General features: G+C 33.8%; 2 protein-coding genes across 2 annotated transcripts; one reads left to right on the plus strand and one right to left on the minus strand.

Annotated features, from left to right (window-relative positions):
- The first annotated feature begins 2,124 nt into the window (after nt 1-2,124).
- Nucleotides 2,125-12,426, plus strand: LOC117117266 (proteasomal ubiquitin receptor ADRM1-like). The gene is made up of 10 exons (XM_033261520.1): nt 2,125-2,358; nt 4,928-5,041; nt 6,346-6,502; nt 6,895-6,978; nt 8,195-8,246; nt 9,049-9,215; nt 9,906-9,932; nt 10,289-10,449; nt 10,580-10,682; nt 11,381-12,426. The coding sequence occupies exons 1-10, from the start codon at nt 2,158-2,160 to the stop codon at nt 11,476-11,478; spliced, it is 1,164 nt and encodes a 387-aa protein (XP_033117411.1). The 5' UTR covers nt 2,125-2,157; the 3' UTR covers nt 11,479-12,426.
- A 698-nt stretch (nt 12,427-13,124) lies between these two features.
- LOC117117268 (epidermal retinol dehydrogenase 2-like) lies at nt 13,125-17,826 on the minus strand. Its single transcript, XM_033261522.1, has 4 exons — nt 17,196-17,826; nt 16,579-16,823; nt 15,851-15,976; nt 13,125-14,269 (listed from the first exon to the last, which is right to left on the minus strand). The coding sequence occupies exons 1-4, from the start codon at nt 17,652-17,654 to the stop codon at nt 14,176-14,178; spliced, it is 924 nt and encodes a 307-aa protein (XP_033117413.1). The 5' UTR covers nt 17,655-17,826; the 3' UTR covers nt 13,125-14,175.
- Between the last annotated feature and the right edge of the window lie 1,144 nt (nt 17,827-18,970).

The raw sequence follows: 18,970 nt of genomic DNA on the forward strand, positions 1-18,970 counted from the left end.
TTTCGTTTGTCACACACGCTGAAGAAGACCCGAGCTGGATACTATATAGACTTGCCACAAGTCTCTTATTTGTTATAATTTTTCTCATTCTGGACAGCGCCACCAACGAGAAAGTTAATTTAGAGATAGACGGAATAAGCGACTTGTAAAACACTGAAATCAGGCACCAGGATGCCAAAAGAATGACGTATCCTTATGTTCCGTATTTGGACAAATGGGCGGACCGAAATAAACAATTTCAACCAATCAAATGTTTATATTTTTGGAGCCACGAAACTTTCCCAATGAAAACATTGGAAAAATTGTTGACTATCACTGTAAACAGTACCTAACTGCTTTATGGAAATATCGAACTAAATTATTAAATGAATTACCGCCCTCTATATAATATTTTTATTTATTTTTTATTTTTATTGTTATAAAAATATATACTGTATCTTCTTACTGTATTAATTATCGCCCCTACAGTATTTTTTTCATACTCTTACCTTTTGTACGGATTTATTTAGATATTCGAACAGATCAAATTAATTTGCTCTGTATGCTGTATGTAATTATTATTGTTAGTTAAGATTAATTTTGTCATGCCTAAAAACAAAATTAAATGAGCAACTGGATTGATAGTATCAATCTAATTGCTTATTTAATTTAGTACTGAGTTTTCCTACTTTCAAGTATTCAAACTGTATTATATTTTGTTATCATTTTGTTTAGTTAAGTGTTATTACTATGTATGTTGTCTATATATAGTTAATAGAACGCACCGTCATATGACGTGTTGCCGCTGATCAAAAAGCGTTGTTCAATAAAGTGAGTGAGTGAGTCACTCGCGTAGACTAGTTAGGCATGACTAAATTTAAATAGTCCTCCCTAATAAAACGGGCCTAAAATATTTAGAATAGACCCTAGTAAGACTAATTTTGGCAATGGCAAAAACAATTAAGCTTAGACTAGATGGCATACCATACAAATACAACAAAACCTTAACTTTCCAGGAAGATGGCTCAGGCCTCGTCTGGATGGATCAGGAGTAGTAGGCCCTAGCCTAGACTAGTACGTAGTAGAGGCTTGGCGTATTTTTAAGTTCTTACTTACAGAGGCCTACCTTTTTAACAATATTCTACCCTAAAGGCCTAAATCTGTGTAGCAGCTAGCAGTGAGCAAGGTTCATAGTATAGCCTACGGTTATCAGTCCATGTCGTTCTCAGCAGGCCAGAACTGTTATACTAACTGTTTTAATTCAAGGAGGTAGCCAAAAGGGAGCTGGAGCTTGTTCTAGTCGAGACATCCGCATCTTCAATTTTGAAAATTTACGAAGATTGATTAATATGCATGAAGTTAGCCAATCACGTGATTTACAAAATCAGTCATGCATACGATATCCCAATTTTTCTCATTCTGGACAGCGCCACCAACGAGAAAGTTAATTTAGAGATAGACGGAGAAAAAAAAAGAAATCGAGTATGGGACGCCAATTAAATTAGCTATGGTGCGCACTAAGTGCAATAAAGAGTGAGTAACCTAAAATTAGGGCCTGGAACCCAGGCTAGATACTATATTGTAATTTAATCATTGTCATCTCATGGTCTTTTTCATTGAATTTGGATATAGACACACGAATTTCGCTAACATGTTTAAAGTGTAGTTTGTAAGAATGATTACTTTTACTATGATTACAATTTAATTAGTGTTTTAAAAACAAAGGAAGACGTAGTCAAACACGAGCCCTTTATAATTTCAATAGAGTTTTTATATTATTATGATTTCGAAAATTCGTTCTCTTTGTTGTACCTGTAAAATTCAAGAAAAAATACCAGGACATTTTGTTTTGTTTGTGTTGTTTTTATTATTATTATTATTTTTATTATTATTATTTATTTATTTATTTATTACGGTCGTTATAATATGATAAACATATACAAATCATCAATAGACCTACGAAAATAACCAAGTCTAACAAATATTATAAAAACGATCATCATACAATGAAAATCTTCATATGAAAGCAAATGGCAATGAATATATATGGTAGTCCCATAAATATACATCAAAATCATCAAAAACACAAAAATCATAATTTGCATATCATAATGGGTCAAAGGGCGGCTTTGGTCAAAGGTTACACACAATCTTTCAGAAATCTGAAAAATCATCATCATGGCGTCCGGAGCACTTTTTGGTAGCGCTTCTACGCGTTCTTCAAGCAAAAACCTGGTCGAGTTCAAGGCCGGTAAAATGTACATGAAAGGCAAGATGGTTAATCCAGATAAGCGAAAAGGGCTTGTTTATATTTATCGTTCGGAAGATGCTCTTATACATTTCTGCTGGAAGGATCGGTCAACTGGCAGTGTCGAGGATGTGAGTCAGCCTTTCTTTGATGAGTTGATGCTAGCCTAGGGCTAGACCAGTCCAGGGACAGGCTAGTACTAGCCAACCTAGGAGGTCCTAGGTCTAGCTTTCTAGTAGAACTAGAGATAGACCTAGATCTTAATTGTTATTTGTGGAGTAGTTTAGGTAAACTAGAAGAGTAAATTACGATTGAAACAACATATAGGCCTAGGACCTACTCAGTAGGTACTGCTAGGCTAGGTAGGCGACTAGGCCTAGCCTAGGCCTGCTGTACCTTGGCCTAGCCTACCGACAAACAGAATCCGATAATAATAATAATTGTTAATATTTACAAATTTGTAGCCGATAATAATTCGTCCAACGGAAGCCCTCATTCAGATAGGCACCACATGATAAATACAAAATTGAATATAAAAAAAACACTAAAAATAGCACAAAAAACTAGGCCTATTCATTCTCAGTATCATAAAAAACTTTATTTGAGGGAAATTGAGCCACTGGTTACGGTTTTATAAACATTTGAAGTTTCCGAGTGTGTATAGCAAGGGCAAGGTGCATGTTAACAATAATATTTCTGTCACTTTTTGCCATATATTGCTGTTACTTTTTGTAAATGCTAAAAAATAGTGTACATTTTGATTGGAAATTTTTTCTGCAAATTATATTGGTCATGTAGCTTTAAAGCCCCATTCCCGGCAAAATTTCACTAAAAACTGACTTTTTTTAGAAAATATGCATTTGCATTACTCCAATTATTATAAATCATGGAAAAATATTGGCATGAATTTTTGTTTTATGCAAAAGAATTAAAAAAAAAAAGAGAAATACAGACTATTTCTCATAAAATATTACCATTTTCTCGACGAATTCATCGTTACTAGGCAAATTCAGAGGTTGTAGATCGCATCCACTGGGAATACTCTTGCTTTTATGTACACTTTATACAGTCAATAAAGTGCGCCCTCTCTAATGAGATTAGTTTTTTTACTTTGCATCTCGCACAAAGGCGGTCATTTGGTAAAGGCTGAGATATGTTTGTTTAAGTGTCAAAATCTCAGTCAGAATCCGTTTTTTAACAAATTTGAAATAATTCCTATGAAATATTATATTTCACAAGTGTCAATACTAGCAACGGAAAATATCATGTCGGCTGTTTTAATGTTCGATAACAGAACCTAAATCGAGGTAAGGCTAGGCCAAGCCTAGCAGCGTTGGATAGGCTAATGTTTTCGGCGCCTACGATATTTCTTCTCACGAGCTATCGCAAAATCAAACATGAAAAATTCATCCACATTTATTTTTTGTGTGGAACACAAAAAAATCAAATTTCAGTCTTATTTTACATTTTTTCATTCTTAGGAATGTCTAAATTCAGTTAAACTAGCAATTCCGTATTATATTTATAAATCTTTATAACATTATACAACAATTAGATTTTTCTTAAAAACTGAAATTTTTCCGGGAATGGGGCTTTAATACACAATGACCCGAAAATTTATAACCCATAATTCTTAAAAAAAAAATGAAAATAGATAAATAAATAAATTTAAAGAAATAAATACATAAAAAGATAAGTCATAAAAAAAGGCTTGTTGTGCTTGCAAGCCTTGTCACATTCTCAGTGTAATTGCATTGTCTGACAAAATGTTGGCGCAATTTGTGACAGGCTTTATTTAGTGTATAAAATTTCACAAACTATAATATAATAAAAACTATACATAAATATAGATATATGACAAAAATATTACCAGAATTAATCTTTAAGTATCATTTAGTTAACTTTTTAAACACATGTTTATTTTATTTACATCAAAAATATTGCCGTTTATATGCAGAACTTTCGTTAAGATCGTTATGGTTTACCTCGCGATAATGTGTACACGACGGCCGATCCATAGCTGATCTTTGATTTTGCTATGGCAAAAAAAATATTGCTACGCCTCGTATTACATTCATATTTGGCAAATTAACTCTTAGATATACTACCTATAATAGTAACAAATTGAAAAATATTACTCACAATTCTCTGGAAAGAACAACAAATTTTAATGGAATTTGCAAAAGCTGATAATGTTGACAGATTTCGGAAAAAATCAAAATGGTATACTACTTCGACCCCTGAGTTACCTGACTGACCAGAAGAAAACGTCTTAACCAATCAAAAAGCATTTTATATAAATATTTTCTTAAGGCCTTTTGTTGACAAAAACATGTTTGGCTGAATTGGGTTAATGCACTTTTACCTACACGTCTTTTGGCCGACAGGACATTTCACTTCCGTGACAGGATGTTCAGTGCTGAATTGTCTCATGCCCATAATTTTGGCTGGCTCGTACCTATAAGTCTTTAACCTTGAATTCTGTGAGTTTTGTTTATCCGTATATTACTCGCTGGCAAATGATCAATTATCTGAGAGTCCCACGGTAAATGTATAAGTTGGCATAAGAAATAGAAACACAATAAAGAATTATGACTTAACTGAACTTGATTAGGAGATCATGATATACTGTATGCTGTACTCTTATGCTCTTTTTTTTTCACCAACCTTTGTTTTCTTCTGTTTTTTTTTTCTATCTAGGATCTTATCATTTTCCCAGATGACTGTGAATTTAAGAGAATTAATCAGTGCACAACTGGACGAGTCTACATCCTCAAGTTCAAAACTGGAAAAAAATTCTTCTTTTGGTTACAGGTAAGAGTCTGCACTGGTGCCAGATTGCTTACTAATATTGATTAATCCATTTAATTTTGCAGATAGTGGAGTTGTTTATGTAGGAAAATTTTTATAAGATTTAGATGCCAAAGCTCTTTTTTAACTATAAAACAATGAAAGTGGCAGTCCGATCGACTTAGGCCGCAATTGCACTGGACTTAAAAATGAGGAGATTTTAGGTAACATTCCAATTAGTAAATATTTTAACGCTGTCTGCACTTGGATTTTTTGATTCGGTTAGTTTTACTGCAAGAAATAGTAAATCTAACCAAGCTGTGAAAATCAATATTGAGGGCGCTAATCTGTGACATCTCCATTGTGTAATGAGTGAATGACTCAGGATGTTTAACTGAGAAGCATGTTGGCATTGGATTTTTCAGCTTGGTAAAACCATGGAGGTATTGAGAAGGAGATCACTCGGTAACAGATCCCTTTGGCGTGACAAACCAATGTGTTCCCCGTCTTTAGATCATGTGCAGGCGTATTATCTTATTATTCACATTTTTTGTTAGCAACAACTTGGCCACGACATGCGTTTATACGCTTCAACACAGCAGTTGTGCGATAACCCATTTGATTTTAACTCATTAAATATCTTTATAATTAACAATGTTCCCCTAATTGAATTTTTTTTTACTTTTACAGTAGTATGTTAAGTGTATGTTTCAGGAACATATTCCGCATAATATTTCTGCTACAATTAATTCTGTGTTCATTATAATTTTGTCTAAAGATCGATTGGTTAGACTATAAAGCTAAGGCAGCGTAAAACTGAAAATTACTCTGATTTTAGATTGAATTTTCAAATAATTAACATTTGTTAACCCGAAAATGACATTGTTTATTATAATTGTCAATCATTCCTTAATTAACATCTGTTAAAATTAGAATTATTGAGTTTTATCTATGGAAATTCAAGTTGAAATATACCATACTTTTAAAGCTGGTGCAAATGTTTCATTAATTTTGAAAATCTTTTTTGTAGAAAATATTATTTTGTTTGGTATTTCTTGAAAGATAAAAAATGTACTAGCTTCAAGGTGGAAAAGATCGCGCAGCCTTAGTGATTAACTGTAAGTTGTGAGCAAAGAAGGTGCTCTGCATTTCGCCATGTTCAATTTTGTGGTAAACTAAGCCTGATGAGCATTTGGTGGCGGGGAACACATTAGACTTCAAAGGCATCTTTGTTTTTGCCTAACCTTGCACATAGCTTTTTCAAGTGATATTCTTTGAGTGATATACAAATTTTTTTGTATATTATTATTCAATTCTTTGAATCAAAGGAACCAAAGACCGACAAAGATGAAGAAAATTGCCGTAAAGTAAATGAGATGCTGAACAATCCACCTGCTCCTGGATCATCCGGTGGTGGTGGAGGAGGAGGAAGTGGAGGTGGGATCCCTCCGGAATTGGCAGCTGCCCTTGGTGGATCCCATGGAGGTAAGATATACAACGCATAATTCCAGCTCTCCTATGCTCTCCACATTTTTACTTCAGTCGTTGGATCAAACATCTACTGTACAGTATAAAATAATGGAATACATACTCAGCTTAACCTCCGACCTACAGCTCCACTCAAAGCAATGAAATTAATTTCACTGAAAATATCATAATTTGATGTCATGATTTTTGTTACCTGAATTCTAAACCTATATTGATTACAGTATTAGATTCAAGATGATCTTAATAAACTGGATTAAAAATTATTTATTAATTATAGAAAAAAAGTTAAAGTTTCCAATCCAAAAAACTATAGAGGGCCCACTATTAATTCAATGTAGAGGGCTCACTATTCATGATTTTATACCATAAGGTTGTTTTCTTTTTTCCAGCTGATGGTGGTCTGCAGAATCTGCTAGCCAACATGGATCAGCAGCAGTTGTTGCAGTTGTTGTCATCTGCTGGTGGCAGTGGAGGCAAGTTGTTTTATTGCATGTCATCCATGAGCAAGCGACAAGCCATGAAAATCGGGACAGCCTCCCAAACTTCGCAAGAATCTCCCAAATAATAACCCTTCTCATCTTCCAAAAATTCATAATATTTGCATGTTTTAATACTTTATTATCAATTGTTTCATGGAAGTTAGTGCTGATGCTTATGAAGAAGCTCATTTAACAAGATCTCCCACAAGTGACTTTTGCCACATTAGCACCCCTGGATGGAATAACTTTGTGATCAAATCAATCAAGTAGCATGACAGTTGCCATAGTTTTATATTTTGAATATCAATATTTAAAGATGTATTGTCCCTTGCTAATGTCAACAAATCATAAAAAGTAATTTTTGAAATTAACTTGCTCATTTTGCAGTAACATACAAATGATTAACTTAAGCATAGAAATTATTAAATTTAAAAAATGTACACCCTGATTTTGAAACCATAAAATTATAATAAAAATAATAAAACACTTCCAGTGACTGGAAGTGTTTCTATCATTTTCCACTGCAAACTGATGGGTAAAAAGTTTTTAAATACACTAATTCTATGTTCAAGTTGATAATACTTTATATTACTTCAAAATGGGCAAGTAAATTGTGGCAAAGACAAGCCAAACCAGTCACTCGTCGCAAAAAATCGATTTTGATTTATTAATACAGTGTTAGAGAGTAAAATAATAGCTATAAAATGTTTAAAAAATCATTCAAATCGGACATTTCCTTATGAAGTTACAAGCGTTTAACCACACAGCTGTTTAAAGAACAATATATGAGAAATTAGCTGTCAAAGTTTATGATTTCAGGCATTTCTCATGCAGAAACTATCTTTAAATCCTTAAAAAGTATTTTAACATTCAAAAATGGGGAAAACAACAGCATAGAATGATGTGTAGATATATAAAGGTTAGTTTAGTGCAATAAAATAGATTTTTTTTAATTTGACATTCCAGCATGTTTTGGCCATTTTCTCTGAAACACGATTTGCGACGAGTGACTGGTTTGGCTTGTCTTTGCCACAATTTCAAAAATTATTTTTATGATTCTTTTTGCTATTTTGCATGGGACAATACATCTTTAAAGTATGTAGAAAGTTGCCATGGTTATTGAAACAATTTATTGTATGATATTTTAATATAGGAAATTTAGCTTTTATAATGTATTTCTCACTTTTCACACAATTATTTTCTCATGTAGGTAGTATTGGCAGTATGCTTGGTACCGCTAGGCCAGCTACTACTCAGTCAGTGTAAGTGTTTTAACATTCAAGCAGTATTTCTGTTTTTGTTGGATGTACAAAAAGTTAAGAGGAAATCAAGCATGCGACAGCTAAGTAAAATGTGTATAGACATATTAAGACAGACTCAGACAGTGGTAGCCAAAGGCCGACGCAATTTGCTGAGATTGCCAACTGACAATCGGTAAACTAGAACTACTTACGGCAAGTACTTATAGAGAGTACTCGCATGATTTATTGTTGGTCCTTGCAGTGGAAGTCTGCCTTTAAACAATGGTTAGCCGAGACCTTTTTTATTCCTTGTTTCGCATACTTATTTTTTTAAAGACTATCAGATATCAGAGGAGGGCAGAATAAAAATAAAAGTAAAACTTAGTTTTCTTATTTAGCAAATAGTTTGGCCAAAATCATCCAGACACAGGAAAAAATGAAAATAAAATTTTATTGGTGAATGTAAAATAGGATGGTTAAATGCTTCAAATTTGTACAATTAGGAAGAAATACATATCTTATCTTTTGAGATTTCAAGGCAGCGGAGGGCGTAATAAAAGTAAGGATAAACTTTTATTTTTTTCTGAAGTTTTCACTCTTCAGTGGCAGCAGGGGCACTAATTTGTCAAAAATAAAAGTTTTTTTTTATTTGAAATCATCAATATTTGCAGTTGGTAGGTTCACTAAACAAGGTATAAAAAAAGGCTAGCCTTAGGTATAGAAGTGTACTGTATTGTAAAAGACAATTTTAAGAGTCTTTAAGAAATTGAAAAATTGCTATACAATTGAGGCATGTAAAAACACCATAATTTTCGCACTCCAGCCCCTCTGCTCGTGTCCCATCAACAACACCAGCAAGCACCCCAGCTGTGCCTGCAAGTGCTTCACCTAGCCAATCATCATCCAGGGCTAGGCCTGACACAACTAGTTCATCTTCTCAACAGTCAATTCAGTTAACCGATCTTCAAAGTATCCTGAGTACGATGAATAGTAAGTCATTTTTATTGGATTAGATAGGATTCCATCCCTAAATGTTTAAAAATTATTCTTAAAATGGGGAAAAAAGAAAATTATATTCAAATTGAAGTCTTGAGAGGGCCATTTCCGGCCATCTGCAGTCGCCATAATCATAAATTTTTATTATCGAAAGCCCAACTGTTGTGGGGCTGAGGTGGTCCAGACCCTACATCTGTGAAAGTCCCTCCCTGGGCCTCTGTATTTCGAATTCCTGAATCCGCCACTGTCGGATCATTTGGTGTGAAATGCACCAAGGATAACCCATGAAGAATTTGGCAGTACAACAGGAGACAATCCCCTGCTTTTTTCCTGAAGAGTGTACTGTGTTCTCTTATTATGTGCACGTGGTCCGTAGGCCTATTGCACATCGGACCAACAGCTTAAGCATCTCAACGTAGACCGTGCTTCACTGAAACTTGAATTTTAGCCCTCTAGCTGAAACTTGGGCAAATGGAATTGAACCAGTGACTAAGGTTAAAGATATCATGGTTCAGCACACACACATTACTGAAAATTAGGTGGTTTGCAATAAATTGACCCTATTCAAAAAGACTGAATATAATTACCTGAAAATTCAGTTGTTTGTTGAACATGTTTGTTATACATATACTATAATAAATAAATTTTAACAGTAATAATTCATTATTTTTTTTTCTTTTTTAGTTCCTGAACAGCAACAGGCCTCATCTGGTACGTATTGATTTCATCATTTTTTTGTGCATTTATCATCAATGAGGATAGTATTTATTTTAAGTTACATTTTTACAGGGATTTCTGTGCAAGAAAATTCTATAAGCAAAAAGGGTTTTGTGTTCTTAATAGCAAGTGTAAAAAAATAAGTTCGCGAAACAAAGTATAAAAAAAGTCTCTCCTTAATCTATATATTTGTCCCAGTTGTAACCCAAGTCTTGAAGTGGCAATGAAATTCTGGGTTTCAAATAATATATCAAGATAGGTCTCTAAAAGTAAATTCAAAGCAGTTATATTTTGTTGCATTTATTTATCAAAGGATAGTGAATAATGTTTTCTATGTTTTTTTTACTCAGTTGATCTCTCTGAGGTGCTAACTCATGAAAGCATGGCACCAATTCTAGCTAATGAGGAGGTTCAAGAGCGGTTGAAACCATTTCTGCCAGAGGGGGGTACGTTGTTGGCAAGGGATTTTGCTGATATATCAACCACAATCCAGTCTCCTCAGTTTCAACAGGTAAGAAAAGTATATTTTTATTTGAAAATATTATTTTCAGCTGACAGTGAATTTATGAATCAATGTATTAAAAAAAATCTATAGTCTTCATTGCAATAGGAACAAAGGTTTTTTGGTAATTTTTTTGTAGGCAGCTGGAGTATTCTCAGCAGCATTTCAGTCAGGGCAACTTGGACCACTGATGGCCCAGTTTGGTCTTGGCAAGGAAGCCACAGAGGCTGCAACTGCTGGAGGTAAGGAAGTTTTTCTTGCCTTCAAATAGATGTGTTTTTTTGTAATTATTGCATGGAAGAAACACGTCATCTATACACACACACATGTAATTGTTTGCCTACGCAGGCTAGTTATGGCTCAGTGGCTATGATGCTTTCATTTCAATGACTGGCAAATATTTTTTGACAAATACACAACCCTGCTCTCATTTTTTTTTTCCTGAGGAGACTTAGTAATAGAGCATGAAAGGCTCTGACTTTTAATTTATATACAATTTATAATTATCTTTCTTGATTATTTAGGCTCTTTAAGGCTATGGTGTTTTTGTGCCCCTCATTCGCTGGTTAATTTTTGAAAATATTCCTAATTGTTTACATGTATTATTCCAACCACAAGGAGCCATCTGACAGTAATTTTTTTTCGCTTTTTGTCCTATTTTATTTTGTGTTGGTTTCGAATTTTTACCAATTTACAGTATGTGTTTGTTTTCTGTACCTTGAAGACTAAAAATAATTAAATTATCTTTGCTGGATTTATCACTATGTGATAGATATGATAATAATGTAATTAATTTACACTATGTTATAGATATGATAATAATGTAATTAATTTACACAGAAAAGAAACATAGACACATTAATCACTAATATCAATATTAATTTAATTACTCAAAAATTATATTAATAATACTTGTTTTTTTTTTGTTTTTTTTTCGTAGATTTAGAAGCATTTGCAAAAGCATTGTCTAAAGTAGCAGTTGAGGAGTCCAGCGTAGATCCACCTAAAGATGAGGATGAAAGCATGAGTCTAGACTAGCTAATAATCAGCTGTAACATGGACCTATCTATACCTCCATGACAACCAAAATATTAAGTTCAGTCAATACAATGAATTAACAAAGCATCTGATGCTTGACTGTATTGGGCAATAATGTTGCTATTCAATAACTCTTTGGTGTTAATAATGATTATATTATTACCTAGTATGTTGATAAAACTGGTTTTCCCTTTCAAATAGAAAAAATATTATTTTGGGTAAAAACCAGCATGCTCTACTTTTAAATTGTAAACTTATTGTTTAAAGTAAGCATACTGATTTTACCCAAAAGAATAATTTTCTAGTATATTAACTAGTGCTCCTATGTTCCATTCACTATCCTTTTTATTTGAAAAGTGGAAAAAATACTGTATTAATAAAGTGCTATTCTTGATTGGTACCCTTACTATAGTAATCTTTTAGACCTTAAATTATATTGCATCTTTACCCAGTACAGCTATGTACCAGCATATGTGTTTGATTCTTACAGTCATTCTACGTATTTTATTTGAAGTTCAAAATGAGCTGCAATTAACATGCTCTGAATATTGCATATATTATTATAATTATTAGGTTTTTGGTATGCAGCGTGTAAAAATATGAACGTACTTAAGACCCATCTGCTTAAGACCCATCTCAGCATTTCGATGAGATTACCTGTGTCATCAGTAGTGTTGAAAAAGGTGGTTGACCTTAAATATGAATTGTGAATGAAGGGGCATTGGATGAAGTGAGAAATCATTAACTTACGTTACATATAATGCTGGTTAACTTTTGTTCCAGCTTCACCTAAACAACAAACTGGTGGAATTTTCTCACTATATTTTTACACATAGTGTTCCAGAAGTTTAGTTGTTTTATTAATATTTAGTCACCATGCAAACATTCAAGAAATATTGCCAAGGTATACTATTGTCTGATCAAAATAATATATGAAAGTAATTACTAGCTTGTTGTTGATTATCTCTTTTCCTGTGGTGTTCATGCAAACCTTTCTTTAATCCACATAATTAACATTTCACGCTATTTACTGTTGTGCTGCCACATAATCAAAATCTGAATGTATGAAGTATTTCACAACTAAAACTTTGGAAAAAAGTTGTTGAAAATCCATTGAGTTTCAGTCTAAAATTGATCATTTCCTTTTGTCAGTTTAATGACAAAAGGAGTCCTTGCTTCTCTGTCAGAAAATATTACTATTGTTGAAAGTGGCTTACAATACTTCTGTTGTAAATAATGCAACCAAGTAGATTACTACTATTTGTAAGAAACACAAACAACACTTTCAAAAAAGTATACTTACAATTTCTGACAAAAAGAAGTAAACACAAAGTAGCTTCTAATTTTCAGAAAGTAAAATAGTAGGCCTACACTTAAGCTTATGATTTCTGACAAAAATAAGCAAGTCAACTGCTTTTTGTGAAAAAAAAATCTATGACACTATGTGGGTAAAGATTTATTGCCACATCCTACAGAGGCGCAAGCTGGTTTGGCCTGGGCATTGTGAAAATGAGAAAATCTAAATCCCTATTCCAATGAAAACGTAATGGTCATTTTTAGTATTTTATAATTTGCTGCCATGGGCCTCCGCCCATGTCCTACAATTAATACTGTACTCCTATATAAAGGGAGTCAAATCAGTTGCATACCACCTTGTAAGCAATTTATTTAGCCAAGGTAAAACAAATACCTGTAGTGATATCGCACATATTTTACATTTTAAATAATACATATACAGTTTTAAAATATCAGTGTATAAAAAAATTACCAGGCTCAATTTAACATGAAATTACAAATATAATATTAATAGTCTGCATATTTTTAACACTTTAATTACTGTTTGGTCAAAAAAAGGTTAAGGAATTAAATAAATAATTTCAAAGAATTTTTTAAATAAAACTTTAGCACAATCTTTTATAAACAATCCATAATTATTGGAACAGACAGCACCTGTGGTGGACGACGAGAGTTGCTGGTACCGGGGTACCGGGTTACCGGATAGCACAGACACAAAGGGACCCTTAGTTGCAAAGAAAGTCATTGATCGAATTCCTAGTCCACATATCAAGCGCCCTGAGCATCTTACATTTAGACAAAACATTTTATTTTTCGCTTACGTTCTTCTTGGACCATTCCAGTATGCCACACACTTTGGACATTGTGAGTTGACCACTGTAACTCAGCAAGCAGAAATCTTGATACTTTAACATTGTGTTGCTAGTGATTGGTTGGCTGGATTGAGAAGGTACTAATGTAAACACAGGGTGAATATGGGTACATTGCCAAGTTGAGAGTGATTTCATGTCAGACATAAGTCAACAGAGGTTACTTGACTACAAATTTATCAATTTGACCGAGTCAATCCAGGCTTGACACTGTAGCAGGACTCTAGCCTTAGCCAATATCTAATTTCATCTAGTATGCAATTTAATTAGTATGCAATTATTTGTTAAGTTTCATGGAACAGTAGAGGACAAATCCATTTGTTGGTTTTTATCATCCGATCTTATTTAACCTGTGTAACAATTAATCAGTTGGCAGTTTTTTATTCAGTATGCAATTCAACAATCAGTACACAATTATTTTCGCAGCAGAAGCAAATGTTCATTTATTTCCTCTTCCTGTACAGAATATTAAATTTCTAATCATCAATAGATGCTGCTTTTGTTCTTCTTTTAATTTCTTGACAATCTAAATTTAATCCTTTTTGCTGCGGCCAACAAATTCATCCATGCTGTGCAGAACTCCAAATAATTTGGAAATCATGAATAAAACTTGAATAGGCATGAAGCTGGAAAAAAAATCCATGAAATAAATTTGATGACATACAATATAAGAGACTTAACTGTTTATTCATTGTCGTAATGACAAATGATGGAACAATTTCAAGAGATTATTTTTTGCCTGAAGTACTTCTAGAAAATTGTTGGGGGGGGGGGAGGAGGAAGCCATGTAAATTGGGTATAAGTTTCACTATGATGCTTACGGAGTTTATTAACAAAAGACATTAAACACATATTTCTAGTTTAATAGTTATTTACCAACTGGAAAAGCATCATAAATTTAATAACAGAACAGTTCTTGCTGATAAATGATAATGAATACAGCAAAACTTTCCTTATTTCTAGTTTCTTTTAAATTGTTTATGCTGGTTGGCTACATTGATAATATTATATAATTGTAATATTTAACACATGTTTATAAGTGGATTGGATTGAACTCTATATTCAGCTATGTTTAAAGCAGTTCTGTGTAGGTATATGATGTGCTACAGTGTTTCAATAATATTCATATAAAAGTTCAGATTTTTGTCATAAACTTCTTTCAACCTTGTGTTTACTGTTGTGTAGTTAAATGTACATACCCAGTGAGTGATCAGAGAGATAATGAAAGTGCTGATGTGGATGCAACTGGCTGAACTGAGGTATATTAAAAATTTATTTGTTTCACCTTATTGGAATCATCAATTGCTTTACTTTTATTCATTAATTCAGTCCATATTATCAAGGTCTTCAAGCAGTTAAACAAAAATCAACAGGCATGGCAAGAAATACTGATTAATGTTATTTATTTACATTGCATGCAAATAAAAACATTTTAAATTTTACATCAGCCTCAATGTGTTCTTAATTATTTTAAGTAAGTAATTCAGCCTCAGTTTTCTTTTAAAATGTAATTATAGAAAAAAAACAAAAAAAAACAAAATAGAATCAAAATATATTATATATTTACAGGAATTTCCTGTCTCATTCAAAGTCGATGAACATTACTTCTTGCCCTTCCTACTATGCATAATGTAGGCCTCGATAAGTAATACAATACACATTCAGTACAGCACGGTCGACTTTGGCTTAAAAAACTACGGTATGACAGTCGACAGAAGACGGGAAATGCAATTTGCTACCTCTAAAATCTTACAACTATTACAATGTATTTTATTTAAAGGCTGGTATACTTATATCATATTGAAATATTCCACTAAAACCGGAGAACTTTCGTCCAAATTGCTACACATTGTCACTTTCCTCGCGACATTGTTTACATTAGTTACCGAGTTTACAAGAACGTTTGTGATTGGCTAATAGCATCTCATCAATGCTTAACAGGTATGGTAAGTGTGCTGTGATTGGGTACTGCTTCCTTGAACGACATTATTTTTTTGAAGATATATTCTCATTTTTGGTTACAGTTTCCCCAAATTTACGATTGCCGACAATTATATTATGTTTCAATAAAATAGTATTGACATTTTTGTGCGAATGCCAAGTAGCGCGGATCGGTGGGTCACAGAATTCGTAAACTAAGCCGATTTTGGAGCCTCAACCCACAGTCTATATAAAATAAGAGATACAATTAATATCGGCCAACATACCTTTTAAGATAAACAAACAAATTCATACTCCATGGAAGCACTACTACCTCTTGATTCGTCAACACAGCATTCACTACTTTTCTTCCCACCTGTTCCGGAGCCAGGCTGGGAATTATGAATGGATATCTGGAAAGAAAATCACACACATAACAAAGAAATCTGAAAATGTACTCAAGCGAGATAAAGGTGTACTACACACATAAATATTCGATCCATATTTTTTTTGTCAGAATTATTGGGAAGTTTTTTTGTCAGAATTATTAGGAAGTTTTTTTGTCATTGTAATTTTTTGCTTTTTATTGGTTTTTGGTTTCGGTCTTCAGGATGACTACAGTAGGTTAGTTTTGTGTGACCTGAAACCCTAAATAACATACTAGGTACGCTAGTCACTTGTAGCCTAATATTCTCACAACGAATGGTGAACAATAACTTATTTTTTAATTGAAAGCTAATAATATATATTGAATATATACTGAACAAAAAAAGTAATTAAAATATTGTATTTCATATGCTAACTCATCATAGGCAGTAGGCCTACATTGTAAAAGATGTAAAAACTTCACTTTTTGAAAACTCACATGTAAGTGTGTGCCTAAGAGATTATTAGCATAATTGTTCATAGACATTTTTTTTCCTTTTTCATAACTTGCTAAAAATGTTGTGGTTACAAAATGTCCTGGATATGAACGTCCACACTTTATTGTATCTATAACTTATAAGATACGCACTTTATTTTGACACCATCAAACATTCCTGTTGTGATGAGGTATGGATTGACCACCGTGAACTTCACATCTGTGGCGCCCTCAGCCACCATCTCCAGAGCCATGGATTCGTGAAAGCCTTGAGCTGCAAACTTACTCATGCAGTAGTCGCTCAGCCTAACAAGTCCAAAATTACCGGCAATACTTGCGATGGTTACGATGTGCCCATGATTTTTTGCCATCATGTGGGGTAGGAAAGCTTTCAAAGTCTTAAAATAAAAAGAAAAGAAATGAATTACTGTAAAAAAATCATTAAAAAGAGAAATTGTGGCTTGTTGGAGTGCCTAATTTGGCTCAGTTATATTTTAGAAACAGTTTTTTTCTGAAAAAAAATGATTTCAACATAAAACAGAAGGGTCGATCCAGGGTGGCAGGAGTGGCAATCCACAATGTCCCTTACCCCATCAGCCCCCCTCCCTTTCAATCAAGACTCTTCTTAGATTACGCCAGGGAGTTGTTATCACTACAACAACTCCCTGGATACGCCAATTCCCCCAGCCTGGGGATCTACCATTGCCCCTGGGATTAACCTGCCCACTGCTCAAAATTACAAATATTCCACAGTACTATACTGTACTCACCCACACGTGAGCTAAGCTGTTGATTTCCATAGTTTTAATAATTCTTTCGTCCGGAATGTCCATTAATCGCTTTCCAGACACAATTCCTGCATTGTTTACCAGAATATCTATCTCCCCCACTTCCTTCTTCACTCTTTCTGCAACGCAATAGACCTCGTCCCGTTTTGAAATATCACATTTAAAAGTGGTCACTTTAGCTCCGAGTTCTTCAACAGCATCCGCTGTTTTACTATTAAGCTCATCATTTATATCCCAAAGCACCAATTCGGCGCCTTTTCGGGCAAATTCTGTAGCTATCTGATACCCTAGGCCTCCACCAGCGCCGGTTATCAGCACACGTTCACCAACCACGGACTTTGCAATCCATGAAACTGGTAATACCAACCTCAGTCCAGATCGCACAAATTCCCACAGCATCTGCGGCAGAAGAATGATGAATTCAACAATAAAATAGCTCATTATGTTCAAGTTTGTTGAGGTTGCTGTTCAAACGGTTTGAAGTACGAATGACATCCGCTTCGTGCACGGCCCACTGACAGTGAAAATGAGAGCCTCAGCCCACTCTCGCAATGATTGGCCGTATTCGACTGGTCATTCTTCGTTAAACCAAGCCCACCTGCGCGCTGTGCGAAGACGACCAGTCGAATAGAAACTAATAAATACTGTACTCGACAAAACAAAATGGCTGCATAGTTACCGCGATATTTTTCGTAAAAAAATGTTTTCATCCAGTTTTTGAATTCTGTTAGCCTACAATTATTTTTTGACTTCATTGTAAGTAAATATTATAATTTTTATTTTCTGAAATTTAATCTAAATTATATTAACGCAAATGTTGTTGCTAAACTGACCAATCGGCAATTTTTTTTTGGTCACGTGCATAATTTAATGCTGATTAACGCATTTTGGTTTCGTTAATTTTCGTTGTCGAAGTCTATTTTACGAACCAGTCGAATGAAAATAATAACGAAAATTCGTACTCAACGAAATGAACCAGTCGAATAAGATAATGCTTGGCTTCCAGCGAAACGAGCGGAAACAACAAGAACCACTTTCGCGGATACCAACTTGGACGATCTGGTACGAATGGTACCGCCTCATACATTAAGTTTTTGACAGTTCAATATTCGTATTTCACTTTATGCATAGGCCTATAAAAAAACACATCAATATAAAAAATTGGTCACAGGTCGTGGCTCGAAAACCAAATTGTATGTGAGCCTTACAATATTTCTAAATAATAAAGACAATACCGGTACTGTATATACAAAAATTAATTATAAATATAAATCAAAGAATTGAGACAGTATATACAGTATTTAATTATGAATACAGTATAAAAATATCACCATTAGAGGATCTGAGGGGGTCAGGAGGTCCTTCCCCCTTTTTTGGGCAAATTGAAAAAAATTATAGACCTACCTTTTCAGGACCCGTGAGCTTAAATTGCTTTTGTTACAGTGTTACAAAGTTAGAAGTCGGGAAAGCTCATTTCACGCCATCTAAGAATTTTCCCGGGGAGGACCCCGACCCCTCTTTCTTTTTGGGTTTCATCGATTCATGGAAAAAAGAATAGGCCTACGTGTGCAACTACTATTTTTTTTTTTCTGTATTGGTTAGGCCTATTATACCGGTACACACATAATAGGCCTATTAGTATTACTGTAATAAAAATGAGAAAAACTTACCTGACCGTTTTCAAGAGGGGAAAACTTGAATTTTGAAGAACTTAAAAAAGTCATGAAAAGACACATGAGAAGTTGGGTAAGCTCATT

The sequence above is a fragment of the Anneissia japonica genome, unplaced genomic scaffold (assembly GCF_011630105.1).
Source record: "Anneissia japonica isolate Jap-2015-1 unplaced genomic scaffold, ASM1163010v1 scaffold288014_len389662_cov180, whole genome shotgun sequence".
In the NCBI taxonomy this organism is placed as follows: domain Eukaryota; kingdom Metazoa; phylum Echinodermata; class Crinoidea; order Comatulida; family Comatulidae; genus Anneissia; species Anneissia japonica.

Bases quoted from the DNA above. Each gene is read 5' to 3' on its own strand.
- LOC117117266 (XM_033261520.1), top strand. From the start codon at position 2,158: ATGGCGTCCGGAGCACTTTTTGGTAGCGCTTCTACGCGTTCTTCAAGC. The intron at 8,247-9,048 runs GTAAGTGTTTTA...TTCGCACTCCAG, and splicing joins CCAGCTACTACTCAGTCAGT to CCCCTCTGCTCGTGTCCCAT. The intron at 9,933-10,288 runs GTACGTATTGAT...TTTTTTACTCAG, and splicing joins ACAGCAACAGGCCTCATCTG to TTGATCTCTCTGAGGTGCTA.
- LOC117117268 (XM_033261522.1), bottom strand. From the start codon at position 17,654: ATGAGCTATTTTATTGTTGAATTCATCATTCTTCTGCCGCAGATGCTG. The intron at 15,977-16,578 runs GTGCGTATCTTA...TTTTCTTTCCAG, and splicing joins TTTGATGGTGTCAAAATAAA to ATATCCATTCATAATTCCCA. The intron at 14,270-15,850 runs GTATGTTGGCCG...TTTTTTTTCCAG, and splicing joins TTGTTTGTTTATCTTAAAAG to CTTCATGCCTATTCAAGTTT.